Raw genomic sequence first — 17,946 nt, forward strand, 5'->3', positions numbered from 1 at the left:
ACTTAGTTTACAGTTCATGTAAGTTTAAAGGGAAGCGAAGAGAAAAAATCAAGTATGAGATGTCATCAATATTTCGAACCTGGTAATAAAAGTCAATATGTCAAAACTCAAACGTCAAACGCAGGTTTTCTTTTTTCATGGATATTTTTCGAAAAAAACGCAATAACAGCGTATTGGTCGTTTAAATAACTGCTATGACATTTCGAAAATAAATAAAACTGTTAGTATGTGAAAAATAGTAAGAGCTTTATACATCAATTTGGGACGATGGATAGCGGAGACAGGATTTTAGTGGCTGCGGGGCTGACGGCGGCAGTGGTGGTGGGTGCGTTTGTGCTGTGGGGTCCTGGCGGGGCTCCGAAGGTGCGTAAGCGTAGGGGGCAGATCGCCGGCCTCCAGAACCTCGGCAGAACCTGTTTCCTGAACACACTACTGCAGGCGCTGGCAGCTTGTCCCATTTTCATAGATTGGCTCAAGAAGTATGCTAAAGCTGATAGCCACAACAGTATGATCACCACACTGTACACAGTTATCGAAGGTAATCATAATTTAATAGATATATTTATGGATGTTTTTCTATTTATGCATGCTGTAACATCTTTATTTTCTCAAAAAAATATATTATCGAAATGTGGGACAAAATAAATAAAAATCAAAAGGTTTTGGCTTGACCTACCCAAAAATGTAACTTCTACATAAAGCATGTAGTAAACTATCTAATCTTATCACCAAGTGTCCCATGTCTATGACTATCCTAGAAGATAATCAGGTTTTATACCATGGATGAACTGAAAATATTTCAAGCAGTATATGTTTTTTGAAACTAAAACTATTTTTCCTGATAAATATGAAAAAAATTGTGGTATAATATTTAAGCGGAGTAAAAAGACTATATTATATGCTTATGTATTTAATAGTAGGATCTCTGTAAAGGATCTGTCAATTAATGATGATAATAGTGACACTACTAAGTGTAAACCTAAATGCATTTTACACTACTCAATCAAGAGATTCAACAGTTGTTTGTAGTGTGTTGTCTAAAATGGTTCTTATCTATATAGCATGATGTATTGTGATGACTTGAGTATGATATCACGCTGTTATCACCTGTTTTGACTGAGCCAAACATCTTCATAACAGAAAATTTTAAAGCAGAGGTTGAATATATTATTTTATGATAGGACTACATGTCTTTCGTGACAGAATATTTCATAAAATAAAGTCATTAGTCATTGTCCTCAATCTTTCTTTAGCAAAGCTTGTTCCATTTTGAATTCTGACAAAAATTATTGAGCAATGTAAAAGGTTGCAAAGGTAGACAATCAGTTTCATTTGTAATAGGAGAATGTTTTCTAATCCATCCATTGTATTGAATAGAGTAAAACATGAGTGAGATTGTAAACATTAGAAGTATTGTTTTATTCTACAATTAAAAACATTATATGCTTGTCTGAGGGACCTCAGCAGGTGCTCAATAGTGGGAATTATGAATAAATTGCTGTATTAAGGCTATTATTATAATGTATTCTTTATGTTATTAATTCATTTATTTATGCCAATGATTAGTTATGTTTCCTAAAGAGTAGGTATCTGCTGCAGCAAGCTTAGTTTGCCTGCAAGTGATTACTCATGTAAACCTATCTAGCAAGATCTTTGATTGATTTGCCAGTCTGTTACCTTAACAATGTGCAAGTTTATATACCTATTTACTTAACTGGTTTTAACACATAAAGGTACTGGATTTCATTTAAACTTGCCTTGTCAGTTGTGAACGGCACGCACGAGTCAGCTCGCGGCACGCCGGTGTGTCCGCTGGGCGTGCTGCAGGCGCTGCGCGCGGCGGGCTGGGTGGTGCCCGCCGACCAGCAGGACGCGCACGAGCTGCTGCACGTGCTGCTGTCCTGCATCGAAGAGGAGACCACCAGCATGTCTCGGAAAGTATGGCATTTCGTCAGACTTATTAATAATTTAATTTCGCCGCTTGTTAGTCCACTGAGTGCATGTCTTTCTCGGCAGCCGGGCTGCCTGTCGGACGCGCTGGGGCTAGGCGGCGGGCGCGCGTGGTCCGCGCTGGCGTCGCCCGCGTCCCCGCCGGCGGCGCCGCACCCGCTGCGTGCGGACTCCACGCCGCCGACGCCCTCCGCGCTGTCGCTGCGCCCCGCCTCCGCCGCGCCCACCGACGAGCCCGACCTCATCGACTCTGGTGACTTATTCTTTCTAGAGTATTTTTTTACACTTATATTATTGGAATAGCATAACTAACAAATACAAATTAAAGCTGTTACTTATACTTTAGAAGAACTTTGTGGTGTTTAAAAAGCCATTTCGTTTTAATTCTGTTTGAATGTCTCGCAAAGTTTCTCTCTAAAAGCAAGTAAAGTCATATAATATATTTAAATTTCATGTATAGTTTTTAGTTTGCAATGTTTTATGCTCTGTTGGAGATATGCATGAATTTACAGAACAAGTTTAACTAAATTAAAATTAATGTAAATGTTAAATAGACAGGGTGATGAATTTTTACTGACTACCAAAACACGATAGTCGCATTTTCAACTGTTTTTTTTTTCAAAATTTTGACATTTTTGGACTGTTCTCTGTAATTCTACTGTATCATTCGAAAGACGTTACCAGCGGGTATTTATGCAGTAAACATGTTAGTGTGCAGTTTTCGCTCACAGTGCGGTTTTGCAGAGCCGGCGGAGCCCCCGCGGCTGACGAAGGGCGTGTCGCGCTCGCTGTGCCACCTGAGCTCGGTGGGGCGGCGCTGGGCGGCGCCGGCGGCCGCGCGCCCGCCCCCCGCGCCGCCCTTCCGCGGGACGCTGGCCTCGCGGCTGCAGTGCACCGTCTGCTCCAATAAGGTCACTATACAACATTATGTGCTCGAGTTTTCTCTTTGCTCGCTAGCTCCAGAACAGAAACTCGTTGTTATACCACCAATCCGCCCTAAACGTGCTATAGGGAAAAGTATAACAAAAATGTCGACTTCCTGAAATATTGTTGCAATAATAACATTAATTAGTTTTGCTGATAAAATGTAAAACATAATTTTTGTGTATCCACAGACACCGATCCGGTACGACAAGTTCGATAGCATCTCTCTGTCGATGACCAACTCTAGTGTCGGACTAAGTGGCTCCTTCAGTCTCTCAGGTATTTAAACATTAGTTTTGGCGATCAGCGCTATAATAGTTTCAAAAGTGGCGATGTAAGTTATAACGATAAATCTCAGGCACTAGTTTTCTCTATAAAAATTACTTATGTTTTTAGGAGTCATAACAGTTCGTCGGTCAACGCTTAACAACAATAAAATATTATTTGCCTGTCTGTCATAGTGTGATGTCTTAAGTTCGTACTGACAGGCTTGCTGCGCGCGTTCACTGCGCCGGAGATGGTGAAGGGCGTGCGCTGCGGCAAGTGTTGCCCCGAGGGGGGGGAGGGCGCGCCCCCCGCCCCCGCCGGGCCCGACGCCAGCCCCGCGCCCGCCGCATACACCAAGCACATACGCACTGTCAGCTTCGGGAAGGTCAGACTCTAGTTCTGATATCTTTAAATGTGTTTTATTTAAATATGACAGAAATGCCTGATCATCGTCAGCCTAGCCTTTTATCAGCTACGCTGGGGGCGGCTTCAAATCTATCCGGTTGCAGCTAAGTACCAGTGTTTTATAAGGAGCAATTATCTGACCTACTCAACCTGGGCAGTACAATACCTATTAGTAAGACTGTTTATAAGACTTTTTCGCTTCTATCTACAGTATCTACCCATAACGACTGTCAATAATGTCGAAATATTCAATAAAGGTTATGTCAGAAATGCTTGAAATTTAAAAATATTTGAATGTTCATGTCAAAATATGAATGTAGTTGAACCCTGCATGTTGTTTGTGTCAGCTGCCGTACTGCCTGTGCCTGCACGTGGGCCGCGTGGAGTGGCAGCGCGGCGGCCTCAGCAAGCGCAGCGAGTTCGTGGCCTTCCCCGAGGCCCTATCCATGGCGCCCTACGCTACCGTGCAGCAGCCTAAGGTACCTGCTGGATTTACGTGCACTTGGTTTAACTGATTCACGTGAAACCACCTGTCACATAACTGCTTCATTTGTCAGACTGTTCTTGTAAAGCATGAATCATGTGATGTATAGGTGGACCTTGTGTCGCTGGTGAGCCAGGGCCGGCTGCGCTCGGGGCTGTCGGCCTTCAACACGGGCGAGCAGGCGGGCGGGGGCGCGGGCGGGGGCGCGGGGGGCGCGGGCGGGGGCGCGGGCGAGGGCGGCGCGCTGTACCGGCTGGCCGCCGTCGTCGTGCACGTGGGCGGCCCGCGCTCCGGACACTTCGCCACCTACCGCCGCGGGAACGGCTTCGAGTCCAAGCGGTAACACACACATATACCAACCTGTCTCACTATTCTACTTAAGTTTAACGGTTAAAGCAGTTCACTATTATTAAATAGGAAAATCGTCTTTGCACTTCATATTCGCAAATTCTATATCGAACCGTGGCAGCTACTTTATCAACACTTTTTAATTTGTGACTGTTCATTAAAGTTTACCAAAGCGATGGTGCATGTCGCTACACAAGTAGTGTAACCACGTCCGCTTGCAGCTGGTGGTACACGTCGGACACGCTGGTGCACGAGGTGTCCCTGCAGGAGGTGTTGCGCTGCTCCGCCTACCTGCTGTTCTACGAGCGCGTGCGGCCCGACCGCGCCATGACGGCCTCCGCTAACGAACACCACTTCTAACTCACTGCCGACTTGGCGACGCCGATGACAACAGAGAAACTATACCAACTAACCTTGGAACGGTTTAACCCTTTGAGAAGTTAAATTGTCGTTGCTGTAGTACTTAGATTACCAGCACTGAACAATTTTTAACCAGCCAATCTAACAGTGGCAATCAAACAATTTGTGTTTGCCACTTGCTATCGTCAAATTTGGTAAAGGTTAGAGTAATTTTGTATTTTTTTCTCGTCTCATCGGCTTCATACAGTATAACACAAACCACAGTGTTGATAAATTGAAGTTGTTCATAGAACAAGAGGTATTAACGGGATATGAGATAATGAGAAATAGTAATCGTTACCGTCTCGTCATGAACACTCCATTTATTCATTAATCTGTGGTCGTTTGGTAAGGGTTGTCACTCTTGTGTATTTGAGTAACTTATAATTTGTAGTACAATTATTAAAATTAGTAGGAATATAATATCTATGCAGTATCAAGAAAATAGTGATACAGATTAAATCCGTATATACGTGTTTCAAACAATGTAAGACACGAGAAAAATAGTAAATATACTTAGATTTTAACATTATAATTATTGTGCTGCATATAAGCACACTTGTAAAAGTGGCACATTTGTTTGTAGTGACAAATTGTGTTTTATATTTTTGTACTAATAATTTAATTAAACAGGAGAGTGATAACCCATGCTATATATAACATCACTTCACAAGAACTGACATCCCAAAAAAGTCACTAATTCATAATAATTATAAAATTTATACCTTTTGGCTGTGTCCTTATCAATTGTGACCTATTCCACTCAATTTTTCTTCATATTCTTGTCAAGAAGCTCATTTTTCAGTATTAGGTCAGTGTTGCCATTAGATATTTGTGTGTACGTATGCTGGCAACATTTATTTGTGTTTTATTTGGCTCATCTATTGTGGCCTAATGTCTCACAATTACATTGTACACAGTACATTGATCAATTTGGCTGGATTAGCAAATACTTGCTTGATTCTATAAAAAGAACTTTGTCATAGATTATTAAAATCAATTATTTATTTCCAAATTGATAAAGAAATATTTGAAAATATGAGTATAGGATAGGTATGTACCTACCGTTACGTCAGCATAAACTAAAAATATTCTTATAGTACAATTGTAAGACAGTGTACACACTATCACATAGTTTTGAACGTACTCCTTTCATGTGAAGACTACATATCCTGGGTAAGTAATAGATAAGATATTAGTGCCGGGGACAGCGGTACATAACTTCAACAGCACATTAGAATCTTCAATCTGCTATGTACAAAGTTTTCATAAAGTTTCTGACGGTAGCTTGATACAAGTCCATTCGGCTTTGCTAATTTAATACACAAAAATATTAAAAATACGTGTAAAAGATTATGCAAAGTTGCAAAAAAAAATGAGAGTTTTCGCTTTTGTGAGTCACCGAATTGAGCCCACTTGAAGATACTCTAAAGTCTTTTATATTTTGTACAGAGCAGATGTCGTTGTAGTGTATCAGTCACATTAATGTTGTTTAAATACTTAACGTAATAGTTTTTCGGAGTCGTAGTTGTCTGAAGGGTATTTAGTGTCATATTTATCAATTGATTTGATCTCTGTCTCTCGGTGTGGAGCCTGTAGTCCCTCTCTCACGTAGCGTGCTAGCCTTCATCTGAACTATAAATATTTTATTGTGCATTTGACATTATAATTACTTGTTGCCCTCGTGTAAGGCTACATGCTACGTTATTTTTAGAAGTCTTGAATATCAGAGAGTCCTATTTTTTCACTCTGTCGAACTTTTAGCTGATTCGCAGAACTCAATTTCGTCAATACAAATCTACACAAGTTAGATAGTTTTTACTGTAACGATACGATAAATATAATACTTCGTTTTTGCTAACCGTATATTGAAATACTGGATTATGCTTTTATACTACATCCGTTCTAAGAAGATCCTTTTGAGTGGGTAAAAAAAAGTGACCAAATAGTTACGAGCAAGTACGTTGCTGATTCGATTTGAAGTGAAATTCAAGCTTGAAATCGTATACATTCTGCGAAAAGATTCTTCTACAAACGGAGAGTACCCTCTTACAATAGATCTGTAGCAGCCACCTCAACTAACTTGTGTTGTATTTGTGGGTGTGTCTCGAAGTATGTGTGCCATGATAATGAGTGATATAGCTTACGCTTCTGACGTGTGATACTCAGCACAAACAACATATTGCGCTTCTAGGAGCACGTGTTGTGCAACCATTCAATCTGTATGTTACAATTTTTATCTTGGTTGGGGAAAACTGACGAGCTTTGAGCATGTTTCATTATTACAAAATGACTATTAGGTATGTTTATTGATTTACAAATAACTACAGGTCATATTATTTATCAGGTCAGTGGATCCTTAAAAATATTAGTTATAAACAGATTATATTGTTAACTACACATTAGTACACATTGATTTTATCAATATCCAATTTATTAGATAGTTTATATTCATAAAACATGCTTTATCTTTGTCAAGTTTCTGTAATCCTTTATAAAGTGAAGTGTGAGGGGTGTGACCAAACTAAGTAATGACGTAATAATAGCCTATCCGGAGTAGCTATACTTTTTGAGCGAAATATATATTTAAGGATACTCGTTCGACGTACGCTGGTACGTCAGTCCTATATTCTCTGCATTTCTCTTCTAGGCGGTAGTTCAGTCTGACAATGCTTGAGATATTTACGGAGAGTGTTCTATTTAGGGCCTCTGCACACAAGGCTACGTAAATCTTGGTAGGTACTAGTGTCAATAAGCATTCGAAGCTACGAATCCTCATGAATATAGGTACAATAGGTACCGCAGACTTTCATAGCCTTGTGTAAAGGAAAGCCATGAGTTACTTGACTTTGACAAATGTTTTTGTTAGATTAAGGCAGTGACTCGACTAAGTCGCTGAATTTCATGTAAAGAGAAAACCTATGACTAGACAGCATTCTACAACAAGATGTCCAGGAAGTGATGGCGAGTGTGTTGCATTACTTGTTGATGTTTATGGTGTAATCGCAATCGAGAACGCCGGAGGGTTACGTATGATTATCATCTCAAGCTGCTAACATATCCATACTGGATTGACGTACGTAGAGCAGCTTTTGTTGCTAACCGCACATGTTATAAATACTCATATCTAGGAACTACCGCCAGTTATTTATGTACTTACGAATGCATTTATTTTACACAATTGACTTGTCCATTCGTGTCCTTCCTGTAAATAGTATTATAATGTTGTAATAAATGTTTTGAAAATCAAATTTTCTAATAGTAATGCTCATTTTATAATATCAATTCTTATTGGAGGCTAAATAACGTGGAGTTGTGAAAATTCTTGTAAAGTAAGGGTGGGTGGGAGTATTGGTGCCTAAATTGTGGCCATTTGTGGCTACGACTGAGCAAAGATGCCATTTTATATCGTTATCGCATAAATGTAGCTTTAGATGTTATTTTATTTATTGTTTTGACGGATAGAGGCTTGAAACGGTAACGTACCATTTTCGTTTCCATGTAGGTGCCTATTGACAACAAGAAACACCTACATGCATTGTATCTAAAAGAAATTGCACAATATGTCAAAATAAGAATTTAAAAACAGGAAAATCTTATAAATGATTAAAAATAAATGTAATGTAGTAATATCCAAATCGAATAGTTTATATCCTTAATTTATTGTTGCAACTTTCGACGTATTGACCACGAACTGTATTGAGCCGCTCGCTTATGAGTCATAGTTGTTGATTTCAATTCGCCAGTAAAATGTTGTGCAATATCATCATTGCATGTATATTGTTTACCAACATTACACCCGGTTGTAAAATTACTTTATTCTGCGTAGATTCATTCAAGTTCTCAGCGCAATTATTGTCCACCGAATTACCTCATAAAAACTATATTATTTGCTAGTTTTATTTCATTTTGGTGGTCAAAATAAATGTAACAGTATGCAAGTTCTTTTAACCAGATATATTGCGCAACAATTTATTGTTTACTGAAATTTAGTTGTCGCTAAGTTTTTGTATATTATTTTTATTTAGGATGAGCTTACCAACCCTTGTATTGTGTTGTTGGGTCAGGTAGTGATAGATAAATATGCAATAAATTATTACTTGTGCCTGATGTTGTTCCACAGAAATATTCATGACATGTTATGTTGCAGACAAATAAAAAAAACGGCAAATACAAGAAAATGTTTTATTGCTAAAGAATTAAAACTGCATTCCTTACGTCTATTTAACAATTCAGTTTACAGGATAAGGATAATCAATGAATGAGTGGTATCCTCTCTGGCTGCTCAACACAACACATTAGATTGGTTGGAAACTAGGAAATTATGTAAACTTATGTTTAACATTAGTAAATTGCATTGCATAATTGTTTTAGTCAATATTGGTATTGGCGGTGTTTGAACTTCCAGAGTAACGCATGTGGCAACTGTAGATAGGATGGATTGTATCTAAAAAATGTTTATAAATAAAATGTATTATAAGTGGTCAGTTTTTTCTTATTGTGCATATCCCTTACAGCTACATAGAATAATATCTATCAATATCATCTTATTGCTTTGGTAAATAACCAGGCACCTGTGTATGTACTATAAGTAAGCTTATTTACTCTTACAAGTTGATGTTGAAACAGAACAGGCATATACCAAAAGTGGAGCATTATAATTGGTCTGTGTTAGTAAATCAAAACATAATCATAATAATCACAATTTATTAACTTCTTTACATAAAAACATGGACAATAGTCAAAACACATTGGTTTGTTATGAATTCTGATCCACAGTTATTCAATTTTCTTAAGTTTTCTGTGCATGTGTGTGTGCAGAACCTAACACAATGAACCACATCACAAACAGTCCGCTCCCCCACAGGGCTGTCATTATGACATGCTGTCAATAAGGGATGCTCGCATTGTGGAGGTGATTGCTGTTGGCTTAGCATCATTCAGCTTGAATACACTTTCTATTACTGAGATTTCTGTTGATGTGGTATCCAGGCCACAAAATGCGCACCAATCATTGACTACCATTCCTGCAGCAATGACATCACTGCCTCTGTTCACAGTCCCTGCTACCAGTGGCACCTGTAGCAGTGAGGAGAGCTCGTCTTGGTCTTGGATCGTTGTTTTAGGGTGCACCAAGCCACCGCGATTACTGAGTGCGGCGTACGACCCGACCAACACGTTTCCAGCTACCGTCTGCCTGAACACTTCTACGTCTAATGTGTCTGCTAAAATTTCTTCTGTATCGCGATCTAAATCGGGATGCACAAGCGCTACATAGTCGTTGCAGGCGATAACGTTACCGAGAGCACTGAGTCGCTCCTCCACACGCTGTACCTTGACTGTGTCCGGCAGACTATTTCTAATGTGTTGCAATTCTGTGTCTGTTGTTGATGATGGCACAATAAGCCCGTTTTTGTTTCCCACTGTCATCCTGCCGATGATCCTGCAGCCGGCCACGCTTGCGTGTACCACTGGGATCGTCTCTGCCAATTCAGCCTCAAACACGCTGTAGAAATTCTCCGATCCTCCGATAGCAACGAGGCAATAAGAATTTGTTAATTTACTGAACACCCCCACTTCATTATTGTTTTCAAATTGTACTCGGACTGCCATATTGTGATTTATACAAATTCTATTTGTAATTACAAGGTATTTCACAACAATTACGGTTCACGTGGGGAAAAAATAAAAGATACTGGGATCTGCGGTCAAATGGCAATTTATACGTCAATTTGACAGCTACGTGCACACTTTATCCGGTTTTATCAAGCGTGACGTTCCGTTACATTTTGAACATTTTTGTCATGAAAAGTTTTTTGTCTCTTTCTCTAATGGAATGAATCTGACTCATTTTCCCTTACAAATGATGACAATCAAAGTTTTCTCTCACTCTTATGTATGCTTGTTACATGTTCAGCATTAAAAGTTTGTCAGTGAGTCATGCGATTTGGATGCATTCAAGATTAATTTTACATTTCGCACTGGTACGAAAATTATTTATACTTGTACCAATTTATCCTCTTTGGCTAAATTTACGAATAAATGCAAAATAATATGGTTGTCAAATAAATCCATGTGTTAAGATTTACCTGACACATGGATATGTTTTTTAAAATGGATATTATGTAACAATTTGTGTTACCTACTATTTTTATATAAAAATAAAAATATGAAGCAATGTCTTCGCGATGAAGATGAAAAATGCGTAGATTCGTAACGTTAAATTGTTTAGTGGATTGCAATGATACGGAACTGTTCACAAGTGATGTTATTCAAAACCTGAGGCAGGCTGTGCTTGCTCCAGTCGCATACACACCAAAGATTCAACAAGCTTTACAAAGAGTTAATTTCAAATATCACAGAACTTGTAGTTTCTCAAACCTTATAAAGGTATAAGTTTTTAAATGTTTGTTTAGTTTCATTTTGTATAGTCACAACGATAACAAATTGATACCCATGGGTTAAGTAAAATTTCTGCATCAGCATTTTTTATCATTTACAAAATTTGATCGGTCTTTCAGATAAATTAATCGATGTTCAGGGCATTTCTTTAGCGGAGAGTTGGTCTGAGTTACTCTTCTTTCAGTAGTTTGAAGCCAGTACTGTATAATATGTTTCAGGAGTGTAATGCTGGCGAGGGCGAGACCCTGTTAATGTTCTGGGGCTACGAGCGCTCTGATAGTAAGGTCACGATAAGCATGTCCGCCTCGAGCTGTTCCTCGTTGCACCTGCCTGTAAGTGCTGCACTAGATGGCAAAGCGTTTAAAATGCAAATGCTAGGGATATGTTAAAACCGCCAAGTGAATTTGCCTTTCTGATCAGATTTCGGTTATGGCGCTAAATAAACTTGAAAAGAGCAGGAAAAGTAGTTTCTAAAGGTTAAACTTATTCATGGCGTGTTCAGACTAGGCGCATAGTCAGCTGCCGCCTGTGAAAGAGTTGCAGTCGCAATCGTTTAGATATTCTGGTATCTAACTAAAGTACCTGTTTCCACCTGACACTCACTGGGGCTGACTGAGATTGCTCACAAATGGTGGCTGGCTACATGTATTTTAAAGTGGCGTAAGACGCTGTTGATGTACAACGAGGATGATGTTAGTATTTCGGTATGTACACAGACGAGTACGCCAAGCTGCCAGCGCGACAAGGAGTTGCGTTCTACTGCCCAGCAGACGGATATCAGCTGTCGGTACTCCCCCGGCATCGCCTCACCAAGTAAATGGAGTTTTGTTCTCTTAGCTAGGTGCTCCTTATCGTAGATCTTGAATAGGTATTCTCTAAGATTTAGGCAGCAGAATCATACGTACAGACACATTTACGGCAAGTCATTAATAGTTTAAACGTTATGTGCAGCCACTCCCAATGAGACGGAGGAGCAGCGGCAGCTGCGCGCGCGCATCGCAGACTCGCTGACGTTCTCGTCGCCCGCCTCGTCGCTGCTGCAGCCCGCCGGACGCTCCATGTCCATACTTAGCTCCGTGTGCGCATTGCTGCTCAATAAACAAGTGAGAGACCCTTTTGAAAAGGTATAGATTACTACTTATAACCCTTTATTAAGGTGCATTAAAACCCACAGCGAGACTCGTTGAAGTTAAATGGATAAATATTTCTTCTCTCCCTATCTTTGCACAAAAAACCTAAATATTTGCGAAGCTTTGAAGTTTAGTCTGTTTTCTGCATCCAGGGTTCGCAGGTCGCGAAGGAAGTATCCAGCTTCACGGGCAGCCTGCGCTCGGACAACATCTGCCGCATCTGCTTCGGCGGCGAGTCTGCGGAGCGGCTGGTGCGGCCGTGCTCGTGTCGCGGCACCATCGCCGCCGTGCACCGCACCTGCCTCGAGCGCTGGCTGCTGCAGGCCGCCACCTCCTACTGCGAGCTCTGCCGACACCACTACGTCGTCACCCGCAGCCACAAGTGAGTCGCACGCCATTAGCTAAACACCGTCATAGTCATATCATGCTACAATTTACCCTTTACTTTAGGATTTACCTTTAATTATAGGATAATTTTCACTATTATAAAATTTTGTGATTGTTTAATTGTCTGTGTGGCAGATGGTCGTGGATGAGGTCGATGGCGGAGTGGGCCATGTCGGGTCGCGGGCGCGCGCTGGCGGCGGACGTGTGGCGCGCGCTGGCGCTGGGCACGGCCAGCGTGCTGGGCACGGCGCGCGCACTGCACGCGTGTGACGCCGTGCTGCAGGCGGGCGCGCGCCGCGGCGGCGGGGCCGCGCTCGCCGCCAACCTGTTCTCCTCGCTGCTCATTGGAGTTATCGGTGAGCAGGTCATAAATTCATAATACCTACAACATAGGTACTCTGTACAATTCATTTTAATATTTGGCAGAATGTTCAGTTACGTAATATTTCACACAACGCTAATACTTGCTTTCTTTCTTGTGATTTGATCACATGATATTTAAGTTTAGACATCTATTCTTCGTAAATATTTGATTGTAAATTTTCAAGGCGCACTGAACGGGCTGCTGACGACGTGGATGCTATTGAAGATCCAGGAGCACCAGCTGTCGTGGCAGGCGTGGCGGGACAGCACGCTGCACGTGCACGTGACGCTGGCGGACGAGGAGAGCACGCTCACGCCGCACACGTCGGACGCCACCGTGGTGGGAGACGAGGACGGCAACGCCACCGCCGACCGCAGTACTAACGTAGCCGACCCCTTCATGGTAGCCCTGCCCTACACGCTGCCCGACCCGTGAGGTCAGTCACGTCATTAAAGAGCTCTGAACTCATTTCCTACTTTGAGAGAAACTAACTTTGTACTTCTCAGGGTGTCTGTCTGTATCCATCATCATAATATTGCGTTATAACATTAAATACCTACTTACAAAATATTTATATTTTCTAACTGTATGCATTTTGTTCACAGATACTTGCAAGTTCTTTAAACCTACATTGAAAATATAAATTCTATACGATACAAGTACTTTGGCACACTATTCTGGTTGTCGAGCTCCGACTTCGCCGATAACACATAACTTGCTACAAATATGATGTCATTACCGTTCCTCTGCTTCTTCTTCACGACGAGCACCTGCTTCATCATCCTGACGGGTCTGATAGTCACGCGCTACCGCAGAAACGCACGAGTCGACACCTTATCGTAATCAATGAATTTTCCTTGAGAGGCCAGCTTATGACGGCCTGGATCCGGCAACACTATTTATTCCTTTTCGAGCTTCGGTCGCTATGAGACCGACTCGAAATGAAAGTCAGTCGTTTATTGACTTTATTAATTTTGTGTTTGTAAAGTTAATTGCTGTATTTAAACAAAAATAATGACAACTACTCGTGTAGTCAGCCAGTGGGACATTAAATGCTCTAAGTGCAATACCCACGTTTCCTTAATTGATGATTTAAAAGCTTTCAATGTTATCACCTGATGGGACCGGCCGGGCGGCCCCGTCCCGCGCACACTGTGCACTGCGACTGTGATGTGTTAAACTTGCCTGCACACTCGGATCGACGTTTGACGCGAACCAGCTGACGGTGACGTCAATAATGATGTAATTGATCAAAACAACTCTGTAGGTAATTATAATCATGGCGTTGAAAGTGTGCTTTCTGAAAGCACCCCGTTCCGTGAAAATATTTGTCAAATAAGATCATTTATAACGTTGACAAATTGAGAGAGAATTAGTTACGACATTTAATAAAACTGTGTTCTTACTTCTCAAGTAGAAATTTGCCAGTTTTTAGGGTTAATTTGTTGATTATACTGATCCAGAACATTTTCCACGTATGCTTGTGTTGAAGAGGTCTCACTGAATGTTTTCCTCTAAGGTGGAGTTGCTGGTGGTGGCTTCAGTAACGCTAATGTTTGTACACACATTACTCACAAATAAATATCTACTAAATAATACGCAGGTGTTTTGTTAATCAATATTTATTTCATTATCAATATAAATTAACATAATAATCATAATAATATCAAATTTCATAAATCAGTAGGCGATACATCAAGCCGCTGTTATTAATAATGTCAAATTGATATAAGAATATGTTAAATGTATTCGTGTAGCAGCGAGCGCCGGCGCGGGCGGTGCGACTCCCCTGTGCGGAGCTAGTGCGAGCGACCGCCGCGGCGCCCGGCGCACACGGGTCGCTCGATATCATTAATGTGTGTTAGTATACTTACAAGCTAATGTAGAAAAAATCACATCTTGAGATTATAATAAATAGGAGGACTGTATCGAGACAGCGCTTGGAGATACGAGTTGGGCGGACACTGACATATAAACATTTATAACAAACGAACAAATCAACAACATACGCTCTTTGGATTTCTAACACACTTCGTAACGTACTATTTGTGACTACAGCGTTCAGCTACTCGGCGCTGGGCCTCCCCCGGGGCACACCACGCACGGCACCGGAACAGGGCGGACCGGCAATTTGGATATGGACAATCTGACGACTACCACTGGAGCCCTCTCAAAATAATCGCCTTCTTAGACTAGTCTAATCAATTATCCTTCGAGGCTACATAGTTAGTGGCGACCGTCCGTGGTGCTAGCGTTCCGTTGCGGGGCGACGTGGTGACCGTCAGTCCTGGTCCTTGAACCGGCGGTAGATGGACTGCACGTACGTGAACACGCACTTCCAGTCCGGCTTGCGCATCGTCACCATGTCGTCCACGTCCAGTAGGGGGTAGATGCCCGCCTTCTCACTGAAACACACCGACACACATGTTAGACAACATAATTAAATAACTCTTTACAGTCACGGGATCACTTCATGTGAAGAGACCCGGTCCTTTTTAAAGGCTTGCACGGGGACATAGGTCCAACATGTAGAGGCCATGTTGAGAACTTTAATCTAAAATGAGATGGGGTATCTACCAGGGGCCATCCACCCCTGTTCTATTAAAGAACAAACATGGACGACCGAGGTAACTATACAACTAGTGTAGGTATAACTAATAAGGGCTATTGGTATTTTCAATAATGAAAAATACCAATAATTAAAAATAACTCTTATTGTTAGGGACACAAGAATTGCGAGAGAGACAAAGTTTAATAACAAACTGAAGTTTCTTCTCGTTCAAATAACTTTTGCGTTTTATGGGTTTTTAAACTGATCACATTACACATACTTATTAAAAATCGGGTTGTTGTGAAAGTATGTCAGTTGCATAAATACTACTTACTAGTACTACTTATTAGGTACATAGAATAACATATTTCGCCTCATAATAAAATCCGCATTAAAGGGACAAGAATTGCGCTATAAAGAGTCCATAAGAGAATCAATCCACTAGGGATAAAAGTAGAATATAAATACAATTTGAATACTTACTCGGCAATTTTGAAGGCGAGCGTGAAGTTGTGTCGGCGCTTATCGGGCGACAGCGCGGAGTAGTCGAAGGCTTCGGGCAGGAAGTGGTGCAGCAGCGCGCAGAACGCCAGCCCGTCCGCCCAGCTCGTCGAGAAGTTCTCCAGCTTCACATTCTGCGTCACCACATGACACACATTAGCACACACAACAACTATGACTACACTATTCAATGCTTCTTGGGATAGCATTTCAGTAGCAGGTGTGAAAGAGACAGGCTGTATGCCGTCTAGTGCGCTCACACGCTTTCACAGTACCGACTGATTTACTCTAAGAGGTTGCAGGTGGCATACTTCCCGGTTTAGTACTATAGAAGTGTTTCGGACCATCAGATATATTTGCGGTGCACAAGAAATTGCGAAAAAATCAAACTGTACCTTTTGAGATTTGTTGTTTGTTGGTGTCAGTTTTCTTCATCACTAATAGTTAATTAATTAAACCAGTGAGTTTAGGGAGTGGCTACTCTATGCATTATCTACAGGGCAAACAGTGATCTTACATTATATTAACTAAAAGTGAAGATGTCACCCATTTTATTTACAACCCGTCTCTTTACTCAGTAGTCAGAGCTTACTACGACGAATATGTTATCAACACAAAATCATGCAAAATCCTTCAAAATTATATTCACTCGTGGTTTTATATTCTGGATTCTGGTAATGATAAAAAACCTCCATGCTTTGACAGTTATAACACATTAAAAAAAGAACGAATTAGTATCATTTTGGTCTTAAAGTCACACTAGGCACGTATTACAAAATAAAATTAACCTTTTAATTTGTTTTACCATATCATATACGTTACATGATCCATGAGACAATGATAATTATTGTAGTTTATTTAAAAACCCTGAAAATGTTCGAAACCAAAGCAATATAATTTGGCCGTAAGATGACTGATGAACATACATAAATATCAAGGTAAATAAAACAACGTATAATATATAGACAGGAGAGGAGCAGCCAGAGTGAAGCGATAAGAGAAGCGTGGAGTATGAGCTGTGGTGACGTCACCGACGTGAGGGTTAATACTAGGTGCGCGTGCGCAGCGTCCGCTAACAACATGCTACATCGCGAGAACGCGGTTATGTCCGTTATATCCGAATGCTCTTTGCATGAGGCAGATGCAAATTTTCATGACATCATTCTCCGTACCGGTTTTTTGCCACTTCTTAATAATGGGAAAACTTTGCATCTGCCTGCTCAAACCGCGTTTAGATCCACCCCAATACGCTATACTACATTTTCTATACTAATAGAAATGATTGCATATAATATTTAGAATTCTCAGCTTGAAAAGTACAGCTGCTTTAAACAAAGTGAAGTAGCCTTAGAGCACGCAGTGAGGTGTGTCGAGCGGCCGGAGGGTGGAGGGGGGGGAGGTGTGGAGTGTACCTCGTAGTCCCGGGTCTTGTCGCGACACCACTGCAGCAATCGTTCTTTAATAGTGACGGCGCTGGCTTGCAGCGCGGGGTCCGTGAACTTGAAGTAAGGCTGCGCCGGAGAGCCCGGGCTCTGCGGGGTCTTGGGCGAGCTACAACCGGGCACGCATGTTAGTCACCGAGGCTCGGCAGCGCCACCTCGCCGAGGTTAGTCGTCGACGACCAAACTATTAGTTCATGTGTCACATCGTGTGCTACGAAACGCGTGTGCTATTAATGGGGGTCGCTGGTTATTTACAAGAACGCGTGCTGATGCATGTCAACTAGAGTCCGCCATCAGCGAGCTTGGTCGGAGTGAACGATGTTCTATGTCTCAAGACAGGTAAGTACACACGTGCTATTATTGACAGAGGCCTCGTATGTACTTAGCCTCAT

The 17,946-nt window shown here is 41.3% G+C and overlaps 4 protein-coding genes across 7 annotated transcripts in view; 2 read left to right on the forward strand and 2 right to left on the reverse strand.

Annotated features, from left to right (window-relative positions):
• The first annotated feature begins 38 nt into the window (after positions 1-38).
• LOC113501862 (ubiquitin carboxyl-terminal hydrolase 30 homolog) lies at positions 39-8,327 on the forward strand. Its single transcript, XM_026883156.1, has 9 exons — positions 39-538; positions 1,766-1,938; positions 2,017-2,203; positions 2,695-2,861; positions 3,066-3,153; positions 3,363-3,526; positions 3,894-4,025; positions 4,140-4,369; positions 4,600-8,327. The coding sequence occupies exons 1-9, from the start codon at positions 268-270 to the stop codon at positions 4,736-4,738; spliced, it is 1,551 nt and encodes a 516-aa protein (XP_026738957.1). The 5' UTR covers positions 39-267; the 3' UTR covers positions 4,739-8,327.
• A 621-nt stretch (positions 8,328-8,948) lies between these two features.
• On the reverse strand, positions 8,949-10,516 carry LOC113501864 (eukaryotic translation initiation factor 6). The gene has a single exon (XM_026883160.1). It carries the CDS (start codon positions 10,388-10,390, stop codon positions 9,653-9,655), a length of 738 nt encoding a protein of 245 aa, XP_026738961.1. The 5' UTR covers positions 10,391-10,516; the 3' UTR covers positions 8,949-9,652.
• A 303-nt stretch (positions 10,517-10,819) lies between these two features.
• LOC113501863 (E3 ubiquitin-protein ligase MARCH1-like) lies at positions 10,820-14,658 on the forward strand. 3 transcript variants are annotated; one of them, XM_026883157.1, is made up of 8 exons: positions 10,820-11,167; positions 11,398-11,511; positions 11,896-11,992; positions 12,131-12,303; positions 12,462-12,691; positions 12,832-13,052; positions 13,245-13,496; positions 13,666-14,658. In XM_026883157.1, exons 1-7 carry the CDS (start codon positions 10,979-10,981, stop codon positions 13,493-13,495), a joined length of 1,275 nt encoding a protein of 424 aa, XP_026738958.1. In that variant the 5' UTR covers positions 10,820-10,978; the 3' UTR covers position 13,496; positions 13,666-14,658. The 3 variants fall into 3 exon arrangements, with proteins under 3 accessions (XP_026738958.1, XP_026738959.1, XP_026738960.1); XM_026883158.1 differs by having other exon boundaries at positions 12,131-12,282; XM_026883159.1 differs by lacking the exon at positions 13,666-14,658 and having other exon boundaries at positions 10,821-11,167; positions 12,832-13,060; positions 13,245-13,286.
• An 8-nt stretch (positions 14,659-14,666) lies between these two features.
• The window catches only part of LOC113501861, a gene marked incomplete in the record, with an annotated part of 64,630 nt that continues 61,350 nt past the window's right edge, over positions 14,667-17,946 (reverse strand). Inside the window, 3 exon segments of one of the 2 annotated variants that reach the window (XM_026883154.1) lie at positions 14,667-15,465; positions 16,095-16,246; positions 17,525-17,663. In XM_026883154.1, coding sequence (XP_026738955.1) covers positions 15,342-15,465; positions 16,095-16,246; positions 17,525-17,663 — 415 coding nt within the window. 2 annotated transcript variants of the gene reach the window in all.

Source organism: Trichoplusia ni, chromosome 16 (assembly GCF_003590095.1).
Source record: "Trichoplusia ni isolate ovarian cell line Hi5 chromosome 16, tn1, whole genome shotgun sequence".
Taxonomy (NCBI): Eukaryota; Metazoa; Arthropoda; class Insecta; order Lepidoptera; family Noctuidae; genus Trichoplusia; species Trichoplusia ni.